General features: G+C 54.1%; 6 protein-coding genes across 6 annotated transcripts, besides 6 other annotated features; 2 read left to right on the top strand and 4 right to left on the bottom strand.

Annotated features, from left to right (window-relative positions):
* Positions 1-155: 155 nt before the first annotated feature.
* On the bottom strand, positions 156-856 carry PVX_001782 (hypothetical protein). The gene has a single exon (XM_001612667.1). The coding sequence runs from the start codon at positions 589-591 to the stop codon at positions 295-297; it is 297 nt and encodes a 98-aa protein (XP_001612717.1). The 5' UTR covers positions 592-856; the 3' UTR covers positions 156-294.
* A 1-nt stretch (position 857) lies between these two features.
* Positions 858-889: a microsatellite.
* A 2-nt stretch (positions 890-891) lies between these two features.
* Positions 892-932: a microsatellite.
* A 949-nt stretch (positions 933-1,881) lies between these two features.
* On the top strand, positions 1,882-4,072 carry PVX_001780 (hypothetical protein, conserved; the record flags this gene model as incomplete). Its single annotated transcript, XM_001612666.1, has 1 exon — positions 1,882-4,072. One exon carries the CDS (start codon positions 1,882-1,884, stop codon positions 3,733-3,735), a length of 1,854 nt encoding a protein of 617 aa, XP_001612716.1. The 3' UTR covers positions 3,736-4,072.
* Positions 4,073-4,522: 450 nt separating this feature from the next.
* Positions 4,523-4,682: a microsatellite.
* A 568-nt stretch (positions 4,683-5,250) lies between these two features.
* Positions 5,251-11,345, top strand: PVX_001775 (erythrocyte membrane-associated antigen, putative; the record flags this gene model as incomplete). Its single annotated transcript, XM_001612665.1, has 2 exons — positions 5,251-11,102; positions 11,255-11,345. 2 exons carry the CDS (start codon positions 5,251-5,253, stop codon positions 11,343-11,345), a joined length of 5,943 nt encoding a protein of 1,980 aa, XP_001612715.1.
* Positions 5,960-6,104: a microsatellite.
* A 536-nt stretch (positions 11,346-11,881) lies between the features above and the next one.
* Positions 11,882-12,691, bottom strand: PVX_001770 (hypothetical protein, conserved; the record flags this gene model as incomplete). The annotated part of the gene is made up of 1 exon (XM_001612664.1): positions 11,882-12,691. One exon carries the CDS (start codon positions 12,689-12,691, stop codon positions 11,882-11,884), a length of 810 nt encoding a protein of 269 aa, XP_001612714.1.
* A 389-nt stretch (positions 12,692-13,080) lies between these two features.
* Positions 13,081-13,959, bottom strand: PVX_001765 (tRNA pseudouridine synthase, putative; the record flags this gene model as incomplete). Its single annotated transcript, XM_001612663.1, has 1 exon — positions 13,081-13,959. One exon carries the CDS (start codon positions 13,957-13,959, stop codon positions 13,081-13,083), a length of 879 nt encoding a protein of 292 aa, XP_001612713.1.
* An 843-nt stretch (positions 13,960-14,802) lies between these two features.
* Positions 14,803-16,762, bottom strand: PVX_001760 (26s proteasome subunit p55, putative; the record flags this gene model as incomplete). The annotated part of the gene is made up of 2 exons (XM_001612662.1): positions 14,803-16,437; positions 16,640-16,762. The coding sequence occupies 2 exons, from the start codon at positions 16,760-16,762 to the stop codon at positions 15,157-15,159; spliced, it is 1,404 nt and encodes a 467-aa protein (XP_001612712.1). The 3' UTR covers positions 14,803-15,156.
* Positions 14,862-14,883: a microsatellite.
* Positions 16,763-17,197: 435 nt separating the features above from the next.
* Positions 17,198-17,255: a microsatellite.
* Positions 17,256-17,283: the final 28 nt, after the last annotated feature.

Raw genomic sequence — 17,283 nt, 5'->3', positions numbered from 1 at the left:
AGGGGCAACGATACTCACAGTCGACATGTCTGAGAGGTGTACGTACATGCAACTGTTATCAGCGAGTTGGTGAGCTGACCTGAATATGGTACACGCATGGGTGCCTTTTCTTTGTAAAAAAAAAAAAAAAGAGAGATCGAATGGTTGGGAAGAAGAAACTACTTTGCGTTAACCGATCGGTAGAAAAATTAAAATCGACGTTAGGTGGGGAGGCATTCTCCAGGATGTTATTTTTTTTTTTTTTCTAAACATGGACGATAAGCAGTCCGTCCGTACACACCATTTTGGAAATGCTTAACTCAGGGGCGGGGGAAAAAAAGAAAAAAAAATTTCACACAAGTAGGTACACCCGCAAAGATCAATCCGATTAGGGGGACGCGACTGGTCTCCCCCCCTTTCGCAAAGGTGTAAGTTTTCCCCGTTGGAGATTCCTATATGGCAGTTGGCGCTGCGAGGGTGTGTTCCCATAGGGTTGTACACCTGGCGACTTTTCACCGCATCGCCAGCGGCCCCTCCCTTTCCATTCCATCTGTGCACACCCACGTGGTAGTGTCCCATCTTTGGCCGCGCCTTCGCGCGTCGGTCCCGCATCTCTCACCGTGGGGAAAAGAAGTGAAAGGAAGGAGGTCAAGTTGGTCCAAAGGAAAGAGTCGCCAATGAAAGGAGTCGCCAATGAAAGGAGTTGCCAATGAAAGGAGTCGCCAATCAGAGGAGTTACCAAACAGAGGAATCGCCAACCGGGTATACCTCATGCGCGCGCTAATCGCGTTGACAGAAGGGGGCCCCTCCCAACTTCGCACTTTTTTTTTTACGCCCTGTGATTTTCGAACGGGTTTGAAATTGTTCCACAGGGAGGTGAATTTTACGAAAAAGGAAAAAAAAAAAAAAAAAAAAAAAAACATATATATATATATACATACGCATGTATGTACGTATGTATGTTTATGCAAATCTTACATGCATTCTTTAAAGCGGCAGATGGCGGGGGAAAAAAAAAAAGAAAAAGAGGATTGAGCAAAGGGATGACGACGAAACATGTGTTTTTATAGTTTTTCGAGTTTCTCAACTTTTTCAACTTTTTCGACTTTTTCAACTTTTTCAACTTTTTTAGCTTTTGCTTGACGCGCCGAGGATGAACAAACCGCTTTTCGACCGCTTTGGTGTGGTCTGATTCGCGCATCGTCAGATTTATCGCCAGATTTATCACAAGATTTCCTCCGCCCCCGTTCGACTTGTGTTTAGCCGCCTTGGCTTCGCGCAGCCTGCTTTTCCCGGTCCACCTCGTTTCTCATTTGGCCAGCTGAGGTGAGGAAGTGGAGAAGGACTTCGGCACGATTGCGGCAGAAGTGCGGCACAACTTCGGCACAACTGCGTCAGCGCTTCGGCGAGGCGTCCCTCTCCCCCCCTAACTGTGGGTGCACATACACATGTGTGTACCTCCGTCCGTATGTATGCCTGTACGTGTAAGACGAATTAATGGATTTGCGTCATGTAAAATGCAGAGGCTGGTTTGTTCTGCCACTCCTTCTGCCGCTCCTTCTGCCGCTGCTCCTGCGGGGGGAGGGGAAGTGGCATGGGGGAATGCACTTGGGTGTAGCCAGGGAGGATGATCATATGAGCAGTTGGGATGACCACCCTGGTGAGGATACCCCGCGCGTGTACAACTTGGGAAACGTAAAATGTGAACAGTTGGAAGAGGAGACATACGGAGGGGGGTTGTTGGGGTCCCCCAAAGGGGAGACAAACCCATCTGGGATGAACACAGTGCAGTGGATCACGTGGAAGGGGAAGAGGGACGGGGGAGAAGCAGCTCCACTGGGGGGTGGTCCCCCTTACAGCTGCGTTGACATGCTCCCCAGTAGGCATAAGGTGACCAAGCGAATGCTCTCGTCTGTGATGGGTGACCATCTGGAAGTACCGACCAGCGGTGGACATAGCCCAGATGGTTCCTTCCAAGGGAGTGTATTAAATGTGCATTTTACGGAGAACAAGAATTTATATACAAATGTGAAAGTGGGAGGACAGCCGTTGAAGCTGGCTCTGAACAGTAGAGTGGAGGGCATATACGTTTTTATGAAGGACTCCCAAGCGTGCCACGTAGATGAGGAGGGGGAGGAGAAGAATCGGGTCTGCTACGATCCCAACACGTCTAGGAATTCCACGTGGTGTAACAACGACCTTCTGTGCCTGCCCGCCATCCTGTCCAAGTCGTACGAGTGCTACAGCGACAGCAACTTGCTGCTGGAGAATAAGGCGGAGTACCCCAGCATGTATTACGACTCGCTCAAGTTCACGGAGAGCCACGTGGAGGGCTCGGACGACGTGGAGGTGCTCGATTTGGTTAAAGCGGCGGGAGCGGAGAAAGCGGCGGGTGAAGGGGACGCGGCGGGTGGAGGGGACGCGGCGGGTGGAGGGGACGCGGCGGGTGGAGGGGAAGAAGTGGGTTACGCGAACGCTGCTGGCGGAGAGACAGACGCCACCTTCCAGAACACAGACGTGAAGCTGGTCACGGACCTGAGCCTCTACAAAGGGTGGAGCCTCTTCAAAGACACCGACGGGATGATGGGGCTGGCCGGGAGGGAACTCAGCTGCAGGAACGTCAGCGCGTGGAACACCATCGTCGAGAAGAGCAACTCGCTCTACGCCCTGGATGTCAATTTGCCGGAAGGTTCGGTCAAACCGTTCGTGGAGTCCCCTACCCAGGAGGACTCCAAAAGGGGGGCTTCATCCTACGCTAAGTTCGTTCCGAAGAAGGCAAGCTCGAACGAAGCAGATGGAGCGGCAGAGCCGAGTGGAAGCACATCCGAAATACACATAGGGGATTATAAAAAAAGCTTCGGGCCAATCGTATGGTCGGAGCCGAGAGAAAGAGGAGGGATCTTCTCTGACTCCTTCATGCAGTTTACCCTGTACAATTTGGAAGTGTGTCAAAATAATATTTTTGGAAAGTACAGTAGCAACTGGCAGGGAGTGATTGACTTGAGTAGCAAGTGTTTGGTACTTCCCAAGATGTTTTGGCTGAGCCTGATGGAGTACCTACCCGTGAACAAGAATGATGAGAGGTGCATCCCCAAGAGGAAGGAGGTTACCTTTGACGAGGGCACCGTGCCGCGGATGTGCGCCGTGGACCCCGGCAGCCGGCCCCTCCCCGTCCTCAAGTTTTACCTCTCGGACAACGACACGGTGAGCGACAACAACATCGGGGGGGGGAGCGGTGGAGAGATCGGTGGAGACCCCCCCCGTGGGGGCATCCAAGAAGTGCACATCCCGCTGGACAACCTGATCATCAACGAGGAGGGCCAGAACGACGGCTACCTCTGCGTGCTGCCGGACGTGCACGAAGGAGTCTCCAGCGAAAACAGCGGGAGGACCACCAAGCCGTTGATCAAATTCGGCACATACGTAATAAACAATTTCTACGTCGTGGTGGACCAGGAGAACTACAGAGTCGGCTTCGCCAACAAGAAAGAGTACCACTCTTCAAATGACAGATGCACACAGAGGGCCCAGTGTGTGGGGAATCAATTTTATGAGCCCGCCTTGAACATCTGCGTGGACCCCGACTGCTCCGTTTGGTACTTTTACACGCTGAACGAGGAGACCAAGAAGTGCGAATCTATTTCCTCTCGCTTCTACGTCTTCCTGCTCATCATCCTGCTGCTGCTGCTGTTGGATATTCAGTCGTACTACTTCTACAGGAAGTCCGTGCACGTGGCGAAGGTGTCCTCTCGCTAGGGGGGTGCCACAGCGTTGCTGCCACATCGGTGTTACTACAGCGGCGTGTTTCCCCTTGTTTGTTTGCTCGCACGGAGCTGCACAGGCGCCACGTGGCGCGCTTTTCATTTGCTCAGGGTTAGCCCTTCTGTTCGCGCGGCGCTCTTTCCACTGCGTATGGTTTTTCGCCAGTGTGTTTCCGCGCGTCTGCCATCTTTCGTCTGCCATCTTTCGTCGGCACTTCTTTCCCTCCTTTCTTCTTTCCTTTTTTTTTTTTTTTGTTCACCCCCTCTGGCCAAACACAAAATAACTTCCTACCAACCGGGACATCACCCTATGCGCAAACTTTTTAAAATTCGCTCTTCGCGGTTGGAGGCGCTGTTGGCGGCGCGGACGGGGCGCGAGGGAGGAGCCCCCAAGCTAAGTTGTCCAAAGCGACTCCAGAAAATGGCGAGTCGTCAGCGGGTGTGTTTCACGCGGTGTGATGCGATACGATGAGATATTATTTGGTTTTTCTATTTTTCTTCTTATGTGCTTCTCTGCCTTTCTGCTTTTTTTTTTTTTCGCGCGCTTCCCTCTCGGGGCGCGCACGCGGCGGTCAGCCGTGCACAGGAATGCATCGTCGGGGGCGATCGGTGAACAGTGAGCAGTGAGCAGCGCGCGTATGCGGGGCATATGGACACGTATGCGGTGTAACTGTGCAGCGCAGCTCACCCCTGGGGGAAGAATTATTATCCGCGTTTCCTTCGCGCTGCCGTGTGTTGCTTTCCTCCAGCAGAGTCGGCATCGCCTTTTCGCCACATCCGCTTGTTCGCGTATTCGTTTCGTCCGCGTTGTTTTGCTGGCCGCATTCGCGTTGCTTTGCTCGCCTTATTCGCGTTGTTTTGTTAGCTTTTTTTTGTTCGCTTCGTTTGTTCGCTTTGCTCACTTTGCTCGTTTTGCTCGCTTCACCCGCGTTGTTTTCTTTGCCCCTTCGCTGCTTCCCCAACTCAGCGGCGCGTGCGCGGGGTTAGGAATTCAGCTAAAGGGAGAGCGGAAGTGCCAAGGGGGGGTAGCAGTCTTTCCCTCACTGTGTCCCCCCCGACGGCACACACAAGTGAGCAAATGTGTGCGTGCGTGTGCGCACAGATGGGTGTGTAAATGCATTTTCGTTTTGTTTTATTTTGTATTTTTTACATTTACTTTTGCTCTTGCAGCCTCGTCGAGTTAATCTCCTCACTGTGCCACCCAGGGGAAAGTGACCATCTGGGGGCCGCTCCGTCCGAAAGGGCTACTGCAGGGGAAGCAACTCAGGGGGGTAAAATGCGGAACGCTGCTGAGACGGGGCGAAACCGTCCCTACGTCACGAGGAAGGACAGCCTGTGTGAAGCGCTGCCGAACCATCCCTGTGTGACCATGCCGGAGCAGCGCTATCCGGGCAGTGCATATGCACGAGGATACCACACGTCGGCGGGCGGAGCCCTGCTAAAGGGGGGCACGCCAAATGGGAGCCAAGCAGCTCCAACCGCCCAGATAAACAGCCTGGCTGCGCTTAAGATGGGCAGCATGGGAAGTTACCAAGTGGACTGGGCGCGCCGCAGTTACGATGGGAGTAGTCAGGCGAGCCTCGCGGGGGGGTCTCCATCGTTGCTGCATCAGTGTGAAGGTGGGAAGCGGTGGAGCGATGACAGAAGGGGCGTGAATTGGTCAGGGGTGAACTCGTCGTGGGTGAACTCCTCGGGGGTAAACTCCCCTGTGGTGAACGCCCCCGTGGTGTATCACTTGGGCGGAGAAGCTAATACCATCGGGGGGAGGAGCGTGAGCGAGATGGCTCATCATAGCCAGCGGGTCCTGAAGGTGAAGGAAGCCCATGCGGGGTGCCCCCCCCGGGGGATGGAACCAATTTACGCAGGTGATCACTACGGGGAGGGGACCAAACAGACGAACGGACAGATGAAAGCTCTCCCCCCCGTGGGAATGAAACACACCAAACGGGCACCTTTAATGAATGCTAATTGTGTGGGGTCTTCTAACCGGAGCATACGTCGGGAGGTTCTTCACTCCTGGTGGGGGGAAGAACGAGTGGGGAGTCCCTCGAGCGAGGCTTCCAATTGTTACACCCTTCCAAGTGTCCCTTACGACCAGGTGGGCGGTTCTCCCAAAGGGATGATGGGAGTGGTTCTAGTTCCAGCCAATGGGGAGACAAGAAATGGGTTCAGGAAATGGGATCAAAATGGGAAGGAAGTAGATGCAGGGTTGGTTCACAAGTGGAGCAGTGGTGGGTTGAGCGGTGGTGGGTTGAGCGGTGGTGGGTTGAGCGGTGGTGGGTTGAGCGGTGGCCGGTTGGGCAGTGGTGGGTTGAGCGGTGGCCGGCTGAGCAGTGGTCGGTTGAGCGGTGGCCGGTTGGGCAGTGGTGGGTTGAGCGGTGGCCGGCTGAGCAGTGGTCGGTTGAGCAGGACCTCAGAGTATAGCTACAAAGATCTCGACGATAGCGCTAACGTTGGCGCTGACGTTGGCGGCGTGTCCCGGGGGAAGTGCTACCCTGATGATGCGTCGGTGGAGAGCCTTCCGAGGAATGGCTTTCCCTGGGGGAGCAACGAGACGTTCCTTCGTGCAGAGGATAGCAATCGATGCGCTGTGGTGGCCGTAGGGGGGGGGCGCTACGAGAGCGGTGAGCAGTGGTATGGCCAAGCTGCTGGTAGAAGGCTGTCGGGGGAGAGTCTCCAAAGGGGGGTTATGGCCAGCTGGGAGGAAGGCAGCTACAAAGACGGGGTGGCCGCGCTCGCCAGTGAAGAAGCGGTCAGTGAAGAGGCGATCAGTGAAGAGGCGGCCAGTGAAGAGGCGGCCAGTGGGGAGAGCGTCGCCCGCGAGGGGGATGCGGGCCGGCCCGCCCAGTGCACCTACAATCAGAGCGACTTCACCCAGTGGGTCTCGCACAACCGGCTGGTGAAAAACATCATTTCGTCTCACAACGAGGACGGTCAGGTGGAGAGGCACGGGCTGTACAGCCTACTGTTCGACGCGTACGGGCATAATAGGGAAGCCTTCCGCGGCACCGGCGGGGGCGCGTTGGTTGGGCGAGCGGTTGGCAAGGGGGAAGCAACATGCAAAGAGATCGCCAAAGAGACCCCCAAAGAGACCCCCAAAGAGACCGCCAAAGAGACAGGCGAAGAGACCGCTAAAGAAACCGCCAACGAGACAGACCAACGCTGCAGCGACAGCGTGGTGGAGAAGGTCATCTTCCTGAAGTACCTGTTCAACCAGTACGCGCACACGGAGTACCCCAACTGCATCTCCTTCAAACGGTTCAAGGCAATGTTTGAAGACTACAGAGGGGTGTTTGCCTCGGAGAAGATTATCCTTTTCATATTTAATTGCCTAGACAGATGCAGGAGGTACTACGTGAGCGAATCTGATTTTCTAATTGGCATGCTGGCGTGCAGTCCGCAGATGCAGAATGACATTAGGAAGGACGCAGGGAAGCTAAGGCATCAGCTGATCTTTAGGGCATACGATTTGGATAGAGACGGCTACTTGAGCAGAAGCGAAATGTTCGTTTTTATGTACCACCTGTATGAACTGTCGAAACAGTTTAAGCATTTGGAACTGAAGGGAAATAAAAAGAAGATGAAGAAGTTGGTGGCGGTCGAACGGGACAAGCTCATGAGGAAGTGTCATCGAGTTAGCTACGATCAGTTTTATCGCCTTGTGTTGGAGAGCAAAGTTCAGGGCACGCAGAACCTCCTCAGGTCCAATTGCGACGTGGCCAGCGTCGTGAAGGCGCGCTTCCTCGATGCCTACGCGGGGGGGCGCGGCCTCACCACGTGGGTGGACGCAGGTGGTGCCGCTAATAAGGCGAAGAATCCGTCCAGTGTGCAGCTAACAGGTGGCAACGAGCTGGAGTGCAGCTCTGCACAGTTCAGTGGAGAGTCTCCCACGGGGGATGCCAACTCGGAGGAGGACCCACAGGTAAGCGGTACTTCCGTTAGGGGGGGGGATGACCCAAAGGAAGACGGCACTGAGGGGGTAGTGCAGGAGGGACCGGCGGGTGGCACAGAGGGGGGGAAGCGGGAGCAGTCAGAGGAGAAACAGGAGGAGCAGTCAGAGGAGAAACCGGAGGAGAAGCCAGAGGAACAACCGCAGGAACAACCGCAGAGTGACGGTGACGCGGCGGAGGAACCCCCCAGTGGTCACTCGAATGAGGCCCCAAACGGGGGCGGCGTGAACAGCGCGGAAGAGGTGACTGGCGATGGGGAAGAGGAGGTTGGCGAGGGGGAAGAGGAGGTAAGCGATGGGGAAGAGGACAAAGTGGAAGAGAGCGACGTGGTGGCAGGCGGTGAGGCAAATGCTCAGCTGGGCGCGCCCCCCGGGGAGAGCAGCACGGACAGCATACCGCATTTCGGGGGGGGTCACCAGGAGGAGAGCGCCCCTGGGGAGCAGCGGGTCCATGAGGGGGATCACATACATGAGGAGTCGGAGCAGCAGCACACCAGCCGCGCCGGCCCCGAACGCAGCTGGAGCAACTGCGTGGAGCAGATGAAGGAAATAGTGAAGGCGTACAGAGAGAGGCACCTGACGGGGAAGGCCAAGCTCTTTGGGCTGAACCAGGACGTGGCGTTTAAAATTTTTACCACCTTTTACAGAGTGAGTTACAGAAGGAAGAGAGAGAAGTACAGTCGGCAGGTTGATGACGTCTGCACAGCTGCATGCTCCTACAATGATGTCATCCTCCTGTGTGATGAGGCCGCGAAGGTGCTTAAGGGAGAGGACTCGATTGAGCAGGTGGAGCTCCCTTGCAAAGTGTTTGGAGATTTGCATGGGAACGTTTTAGATTTGCTGGACTTCTTTAACATGTACGGCTGGCCGTTGCACGGAGGGACGAACGAGTGGCTGTCCGTGGAGGAGGTGGCCATGAGGGGAGGTAGGTCAGTCTCGGTGGGGAAACTAAAGGAGGCTGTCCCCCACACGGGAGGTACGTCCGTATCGGTGGAGAAACGAAGGGAGACTGTCCCCCACACGGATGGCACGTCCGTATCGGTGGGGAGAGAAAAGGAAGCTGCCCCCCACACGGGTAGCAACGATGTGAAGTACGTTTTTCTGGGGAATTACCTAAACAGGGGGAAGCACTCGCTGGAGGTGATTTGCCTGCTGCTGAGTCTGAAGGTCCTGTTCCCCAAGCACATATACCTGCTGAGGGGGAACCACGAGGAGAGGCTACTCAATTACGTGAATGGGTTCTACGCAGACATAGAAAAGAAGATGAAGAGGAATATAAAAACAGCGGGGCTGATCAAATACCAAGAGGAAGTAATAGAAGCTCATGCGTATGAATTGTTCAACCGGGTTAATGACGTGCTGGAGTTCCTCCCCCTCTCCGTGCTGGTAGGTGGGAACATTCTCTGTGTGCATGCAGGCATTGGGGACAGTCTCCAGAACGTAGGAGACTTTGCAGCTATCCCCAAACCGATTGTCATCCCTCAGTTTGTTAATAGAAGTAGCAACGATGCGTATGAACATGTTCAGAAGGTTATTATCGACGCGTTGTGGTCCGATCCCATTAATTATGAGGATGAGCAGGATGTGTTTCTCTTGGAAAGGCTGGCACATGGGGAGGATGTCATTCCTTCCAGTCGAGGGAAGATCACCCTTAAGTTCGGCCAGCGGAGACTTTCTTCCTTTCTGCGGAGGAACAAACTGAAGATGCTCATTCGGGGACACGAGTGTGTGCAGGAGGGGTTCCGGTACAGCTACGGCCGGCGGCTGCTCACTCTCTTCTCCGCCACGAATTACTGCGGCCGCCACGGCAACGACGCGGCCAACGCCTTCATCGTCCGCAGGGGCAGCAGCATCGTCATTTTCAACCAAATTGTCAAGTGCCCGCGGAGTGAGCGGTTTGAACGGCTGGAACCGCTTGAACCGCTGGAACCGCTTCACAAGGTGAACTGGGATGGATCCCTCGAGAGACCCCTCCCGAGGGAGCAGGCTGCTCCCTACCCCCCAGAGCCCCTTCACTGGGGGGACTTCCCCCACGAGGTAGGCCAACCGCAACGTGGTGCAAGTCTGTTGAGTGGCCACCGAATAATGAGCAGTGTATGTTCCCCCTCGGAAGTGCCCCCCCTTGGAGTGGAAAATTGGAGAAGTGGCGATCCATCATCCAGGGGTGACCACATTGGAGAGGCCTCTACCGATGGTATGGGCAGTCAGATGAATATCACCACGAGTAAGGCAAAGCACAGTGTTGGGGTCCTCACAGGTTTAGAAGAGGAAGAAAAAGCGGAGGAACTGCCACACAGGCGGGTGAACGAGGAAGTTACCCCGTTTAACCCCAATGAGAAGGAGCTCGCATCGGATGGGGGAGACGACGAGCAGAGCAACCTCATCCTCAGGGACAGCCACCCAATTGTCAAGAGGAAGCTGCGGGATACGAGGAGCAATGAAGACGTGAACTGGGGGGCAGCTGTGCAGTTGGAAAAAGGGGAGGGCGTGCCCAGTCGCTTCGCGCGCGGGGGTGCTCTCCGCAACGACGGTCATGATGGGGACCGCAGTGGTGACCACTCCCTGAACAACTCGCGTAACAGCATGGGTGATGACCACTCGGGGGGAGACGCGCGAGATGATCCCCTTGAGGGGGGGCCACTAAGGAAGAGCATCATTACGAATGGGAGCTGCTCATCGGAAGAGGCACTATATGGTGGGTACACGCGTGGAAGCAGCGGGAGGAACTACCCTGGGGAGATGCTCCCCTCCAAACTCTCTCCTTTCAAAGGTGAAGGTTTGGAGATTGAGGAGGCACAGAACCGACAAGAGAGTAAGTCCCCTTTGGAGGGAGATCCCCATTTGGGGGGAGATCCCCAGTGGGAAGGGGAATACCTGTACGACGATTACCAGCACTACTTGGGTAACCCCCCCCACGGAGACGCTTTGAAGAAGCCCCCTTGTGATGAGCCCCCTGGCGGAGACGAACCCCCGTGTGCAGGTGAAACGAAGACAAACAGTCCAGGCAACACAAACGCTATCATCGAGACATTTTTCCAAAATGGAGGAAGAGATCATGGCGGTGATGAGCATATCTACAGGGACCATCTGGAGGATAGCGAAGTGGAAAGGAGGGGCCATTTAAATCATCGCCAGTGTGCAAAGCTGACTCCTTTGTCGAAGCGAACGAACGGTGTGAATGTGCGGAGGGGAGAGGAAGGAGAGCAGTGGGAGCAAAATGAAAGTTCTGCTAACCTGGTGGAAGAGCTGATGAGCAAGCCGATGGACTACATGATGATGCCGCCCGACTTGGGGGTGGCTAATCGGCCCAAGTTGCGACGGGACGCGCATTCGAACCAGCACAAGAAGGAGCACGGCTCCGCCACCCTGCGCAGTTTGAGGAGCGAAAACAACACGAGCGAGTCGCTCAGCAAGTGAGTTTGAGCGGTAGCGCGTGTATAGCGGCGTGTTTGTGTTGCTCCCGTTTGCACCGCTTCCCCTGTGTAGTGGCACTTCTGCGCGCTCGTACTTTGGCCCATGTGCACATTGAACTTCCCCCTCTTTCCCCCCCCCCCCCCCTCGCTAGGCTACAAATGCAGTGCTTGCCGGCGGACCCCAAACCGCAGACAAAAATTTCGCTGCAAAAAATTTTGGACAAGTTGGAGGACGATGCGTAGCTGTGTAAGTGACACTTCCTCGTCTGAGATTCTTCCGCTGGGCGCAGTCTGCACATGCACGTACCGCACCGCTCGTGTGGGCGGTAAGTAAACGCGCACATAATCGTTGCGATGCTGTTTTTTTTTTTTTGTTTTTTTTCTTCCCACCGCGAGGTTGGATAAGAACGCCACTACCGAACGGGTCGTGGCAAACACGCTTTTGCGAAGAAAAAGAAAATGATAAAGCGGTAAAATGAAGCAGCAAAGTGGAGCAGTAAAATGAGCGGTTCACTGCACAGTCAGGCAAAACGAAAAAATGTCCAAATTGTTATTGCGAGCTAGCCAAATGGGGGAAAAAAAAAACGCACAGCTGAGCTAGCCAAATGGAAAAAAAAAAAAATACGCAGCTGAGCTAGCCAAATGGGAAAAAAAAAAAATACACAGCTGAGCTAGCCAAATGGGGAAAAAAAAACCCACAGCTGAGTCAGCTAAAACGCCCATTAGGATCATCCGGCAGGGACCAAACCCGGAGCAGCGGCAGGAATGGAGAGGCCCTGTTACACACCGGAGGCACCGCCAATACAGTTGTTGTAAAAAGTGGTGGTGAGGTAGAGAGCCCAGTTGAGCGGTATACACTCGTTGGGCTGCACATTTTCCTTGAGGAGGATGTCCCTGTTCTGATCGTTTTCGAAGGGGCGCAAAATTTTTAATAAACTATTAAAGTAAACTTTATCGCAGTTTTCAATTTTGATGAGCTTCACTGCGTCGAATAAATCGTCCAGGGTGATAAAACTGTCCCCAAGAAATGCTTTATGGTTTATTAACTGGGTCGGGGTGTACCTTGCTGAGAAGTCGCTTTCGTTTAGCGCGTTGGATTTGCTATCCGTCTCGTCTTTGGATGGAGTCCCCTTGGGGGAGTCCCTTTCAACATGGCCATCCTTCTTCGCTTCCTTCATTTCTAGTTCGTGGTTGAGCAGAATGGCTAGCTCGTCCGTAATATAATTGACTACGTTTTTTGGCTTCGTTGTTAAAACTTTGTACAAAAGGAGCGTTAACAGGGTGGACGTGCCACTGCGTTCGACGTACGCGTTTATGTCTGCCGGGTTTGCCTGATCTTCCGCGTCTGCATTGCTACCGCAGAGATTTGCAGCTGCGTCTTCGAGTGGGCCTCGCCCGTTTATTGCCTCTATGGAGGTATGTTCTCCCACATGGTCGCCCAGGAGGGTGATGAACTTTTGGCCTGTTCCTTTTTCGGGTCCGTTCCCCACTTGTGTGTCTTTCTCCTGGGACGCGTCCCCCCCTATGTGTGTGTCGTGTCTGTTTATCCCCTCGTCGAACCCCTTCAGCTTCTTCCCTATTTTCACCATTTTGGTTTGGGCGAACCGATCTAAGGGGGAGTGTGAGCTTGCGGTGTGAGTTTGTGGTGTGAGTTTGCGGTGTGAGCTTGCCGTTTGATCATGTGGTGTGATTTTCCGGCGTGTGTATAGTGCCCACCGCGGGTGTGGAATCTCCCCCAGTTGGGCATTTCGCTTGGCCGCTTCTCAGCAGGGGAGGTGACCGCTCCTTCGTCTAGCATCTCCCTAACGGGGAATGACACTTCCTATGTGAGTGCAATCGGGGGTGTGCATGACCATGTGCGGGGGGCACTTTTGGGAAAAAAAAAAAAAAGCGGCATATGAAGCGGCTGCGCTTCGCTTGCCTGCTCCGCGTGCCTACTACGCGTTCCCCCTTTTCACCTCTCCAGGGGAAGACCCCTCTACAGCCTGATAAAATGCCTCAGGACATTCTCCATGTCTATATCATCGTAGTGCAAAGAGTGCTCGTATGGGAAGTCCCCCCCCTGCTGGACCCGAATAAGCTTAATTAACGTAGCATGGGTGTTAAGTGCGTGTGCAAAGTCGCGCACGAGGCTTCGTATGTACGTGCCGCCAGAGCATTTAACTTGCAAGTCAAAAAAGGGAAGGTCCACTTGGTTTAAATGTTTTATATCTTCTATATGTACGTGACTTGGTTTTATATGAACGGTAATATTTTTTCGAGCGTATTCGTAGAGCCTCATTCCATCGACCCGTTTGGCTGAGTACAGGGGAGGCGTCTGGTTAATATGGCCAATAAATTTATTTAAAGTGAGGGGAATATTCTTCTGCAACGTGAGGGGATCATGCGTGGTGGTGGTCTCCACTTGGGGGGTCGTCCCTTCCATCAGGTGGCTGCTTATCTTCACTATTTTGCCCTTCCGGTCTAGTGTGTCTGTCTCCAAGCCGAAGAGCCCTAAGGCCAAATACGTTTTGTAGCATTTTAAAAAATCGCTGAGCCTTTTGGTTCCCTTCTGGATGCCAATAACTAGCACCCCCTCAGCGAAGGGATCTAGCGTCCCTCCGTGACCCACTTTAAAGTTTAGCTTCGTTTTGCTTATACGTTGGAAGTGGTCCTTAAGGACCCGTTTGACTCTCTGGCACACCTTCATAGAATACACATTGACAGGCTTATAAATGTTTAGAAGACCCCCGTATAGGACGTCATCAAGGGTGGCTTTTTTTTTTTTTTCTTTTTTCCTTTCCGCTTGTTCGTTTTGCCTTGGGGGGGACAGCTCCAGTATTTTGCTGGGCCGTTTCAGCAGGTGGTCTTTGTACATGGCTACGTAGAAGTCCACGGAGGGGGGTTCTTCCCCCCGGGTGGTTCGCGGGGTGGGCGGCGCAGGAGGCGCGAGGGGTTTAGTTTCTCCTTTGTCTCCTTCGCTTCCGCGTGGGTCCTCCCCCACATCAGAGCAAGGTCCGCTCCGTAGCGAAATGGCCCGCTTGCCCGGTTTGATCAGTTTTTCGGGTTGGCCCACTTTGCTCAGCCAGTTTGCCCCCCCGCACAGGTAAAGCAGTTTGCCTCTGTTGCCCCTACCAGGGGGGTGGCCACATGCCTGCAGGAGCGGCGGAGGTTCCGCCAGGAGGTGCATCCGTCGACTGGGGCCGGACCTCCGCCTGCTGAGGGGGTGGCTGCCCTCCCTGTGGATGGCCTTCACAAGGGACAGCAGTGCGCAGAGCAGACATAGGTGCAGCGTGCGAGGCATTTTGCCCAGCTGGGGAGTGGTGTCAATGGGTGGGGGGTGGATAGGATCAATAGGAATTGATGTAAACGGCTGGGACGCACTTCGAACTGTTGGGAAGCACTTCGAACGGTTGGGCACTCACTCCATTCCGGCCTCTTTCTAACGGTGTGCCGCTGCTCCCCCCCTCGCGCAGCACAACTCAGCGGAGCGTAACGGCTTGGAAACCCTTTTTATCTTTCCCTGCCGATGTGCGGGTGAGATGAATGGGTCCGCTCGACTGCCCCTTCCTGCCGCGTTGCAAAGCGGCCTCATATCCACCCTGAGGGAGCAAAATTGGTGTAGTAACTTCTGTCACGTGAATTGGCCCAGCGGGGGACGCCTCCTCCCCCTTTTGCAAAGAGGAACAAAATAAATCTCAGCACTGGAACGTGCCAAAGTGAGGAGGCAGTACGTTTGGGGGAATCCTCCCCACCGGTTTTGTCGTCCAATGCGAAGTTGCCATCGCGTAAAAAAAAAAAAAAAAAAAAAATGTAGCACCCCGGAGAAGGGAGCCTCCCCATTTATGCGCCCACTTCATTTGGTAAGGTGTGCGGTCCGCTCAACGGGTGGCACGAGGCGGCGCAGAGGTTCGCCTCGAGGTGCAGGGGTACCCACAACATTCGCAGCGGTTGAGGCGAAACGCAGCGGTTGAGGCGAAACGCCGCGTTAAAGGGGAAACGCCGCGGTACGGGGAAACGCCGCGGTACGGGGAAACGCCGCGGTACGGGGAAACGCCGCGGTGGGCTCCCCCCCCTAAAGGGACATATTTTTGCTCTCCAACTGCATGCGCTTGAGCTTGGCCTCGTGGAGCATGCGCTCCTTCTGTATGAGGTGCGAGGACTCCTCCAGGAGGTTCAAAATTTGATTAATTTGGGATGACCATCCGTTGAGGAGCACCTCGGGAGTTTTCTTCTGGCCGAACTTAATAATCCCGTGCAGTCTGTCTATCTTAGCATTCATAATTTTGTTAGAGACCAGCTCGGAGAGGAAGCTCTCCGAGTCTTCCACAGATGCGTTGAGGAGTTGAGCCAAGCGAAGGAGGGAGATCTGGCAGTAGCAATTTGAAATGACGTGGATGTTGTGGTGCATGACCTTCTTCTTAAAGAGGTTCCATCGGTTCTGCCCACCAACAAATTTAGAATCTTTAAAAATGTAAAATTGAAGGAGTTCCTCCTCGTAGGGTAGGGGCCACTGAATTAGGTCCATGTCGATGAAGTCCTCCACAATTTTTTGGAAAACGGGAATTTCTTTTAATTTTTTTTTTTCTGTTTTTAGCAAATTGGGTAGCTTTATCTGTTGATCTTCAAATGGGGAGAGTGCTAAGAAGATGATGTAGCATTTTAGTTCGTCCACCCATAAATTCGCATCTGCCAAAACGGGTTCTGTGTTGAATCGCTCTTCATAACATTTGGCTACCTCTGCGTACGCCTCCTCATTAATATGGTACTCTATCATGTACATGAAATACTTTAGCTTCAAATCTGCGAATTCGGGAGCTTTTAACAACGCGGGATTTATCTTTCGACTGATCACATGGCAACGGATGAAGTCCTTCCTCAGTAGGACCAACCTCATCTGCTCTAGGATATACTCCGTCTTGTCCCTTTTTTCCATCGAAATGAATGTCTCCACTTGAACGTCTTGCAAAATGTTGGCTGCTTCTTCAATGTTCCCGTCGTCCTCCTTCATCTTGGAGAGCACCCTCACAATTTCCGAGCGCTCTACTTCTACGAAGATTTTCCCCTCGCTTATCGCGCACAGGGTGTTAATGAGATTGAGCTTGTCCCCTTTGCTCTCCACCTCGGGGATCCACAGCTTACACAGGTTTATCATATCGATTATGGTCTTCTTCAGCTGCCCTCTCTTTTTGTTGAAGAATACCAGGTATTCGTTGATCTTTTGGTAGTCCCCCGCCTGCTTATACTGGTTCAGGATGAAGCGCACGATTTTGCTCGTCGAGTTCCCGTCGTACGCCTGCCTGCACTTCTTCTCCAGCGCGATGAGCTTCTCCACGGCCAGTTCGCCCTCGCCCACCTGCGGGGGAGCGGTAAGCGGTAAGCAGTAAGCGGTGAATGTGGTAAGCGGTGAATGTGGTAAGCGGTGAATGTGGTAAGCGGTGAATGTGGTAAGCGGTGAATGTGGTAAGCGGTGAAGTAGGAAGGCAGGAAGTAGGAAGGCGGGAAGTAGCAAAGGGGGTAAGCTGGCCGCTGCACCGCCGCTTTTCGCGCCTCCTCACCTTGAAGAGGCTCTCCGCCTCCGCCAGCAGCTCCTCCGTCTCTGCGCTGAAGTCCTGCGCGATCCTGGGGTCCGTCAGCAGGCTGTCATGGCAGCCGATGATCTTCGCCGCGTTGTCTTCCATGGGGCGTATCTTCGGGGGGGTCCTCCGGTGGTTGCGTTGGACGGGGGTGCGAACAGTCAGGTGGGGTGTAAATAGCCTGAACAGAGGTGGCGTTACGTGGGGAGCAAAACTGGTGTGTTGTGGTCAGTGGGTGCTGCTTATCGGTCATGCTAGCCCCTCCTCCTGTGCAAGCTAGGGAAGGTATCAACACCTACCTGGCACAGCCACGCGCTGACGTAGGGGTGAAGGATGGTACCCCCAAAATGGGATTTAAAGGAGAGTGAACAGGGCAAACGGGGAGGGGGGATCTCTCTCCCTTTTAGCGACTCGTTGAGGGGAACGTGGGGTGGTTGGATGGTTGGATGGTTGGATGGTTGGGATGGCTATGGTGGCTATGATGGCCAGGATTGCTCGATGGGGTGATCACTTAGCATCGGCTTGCGCTCCGCTTCTCCACTCGGTCATCCGCTTGCTCATCCGCTTGCTCATCCGCTTGCTCATCCGCTTGCTCATCCGCTCGCTCGGGTGTACGTCGCTATTTT

Source organism: Plasmodium vivax, chromosome 6, assembly GCF_000002415.2.
Source record: "Plasmodium vivax chromosome 6, whole genome shotgun sequence".
Classification (NCBI taxonomy): domain Eukaryota; phylum Apicomplexa; class Aconoidasida; order Haemosporida; family Plasmodiidae; genus Plasmodium; species Plasmodium vivax.
This window is presented reverse-complemented; position numbering and strand designations above follow the sequence as displayed.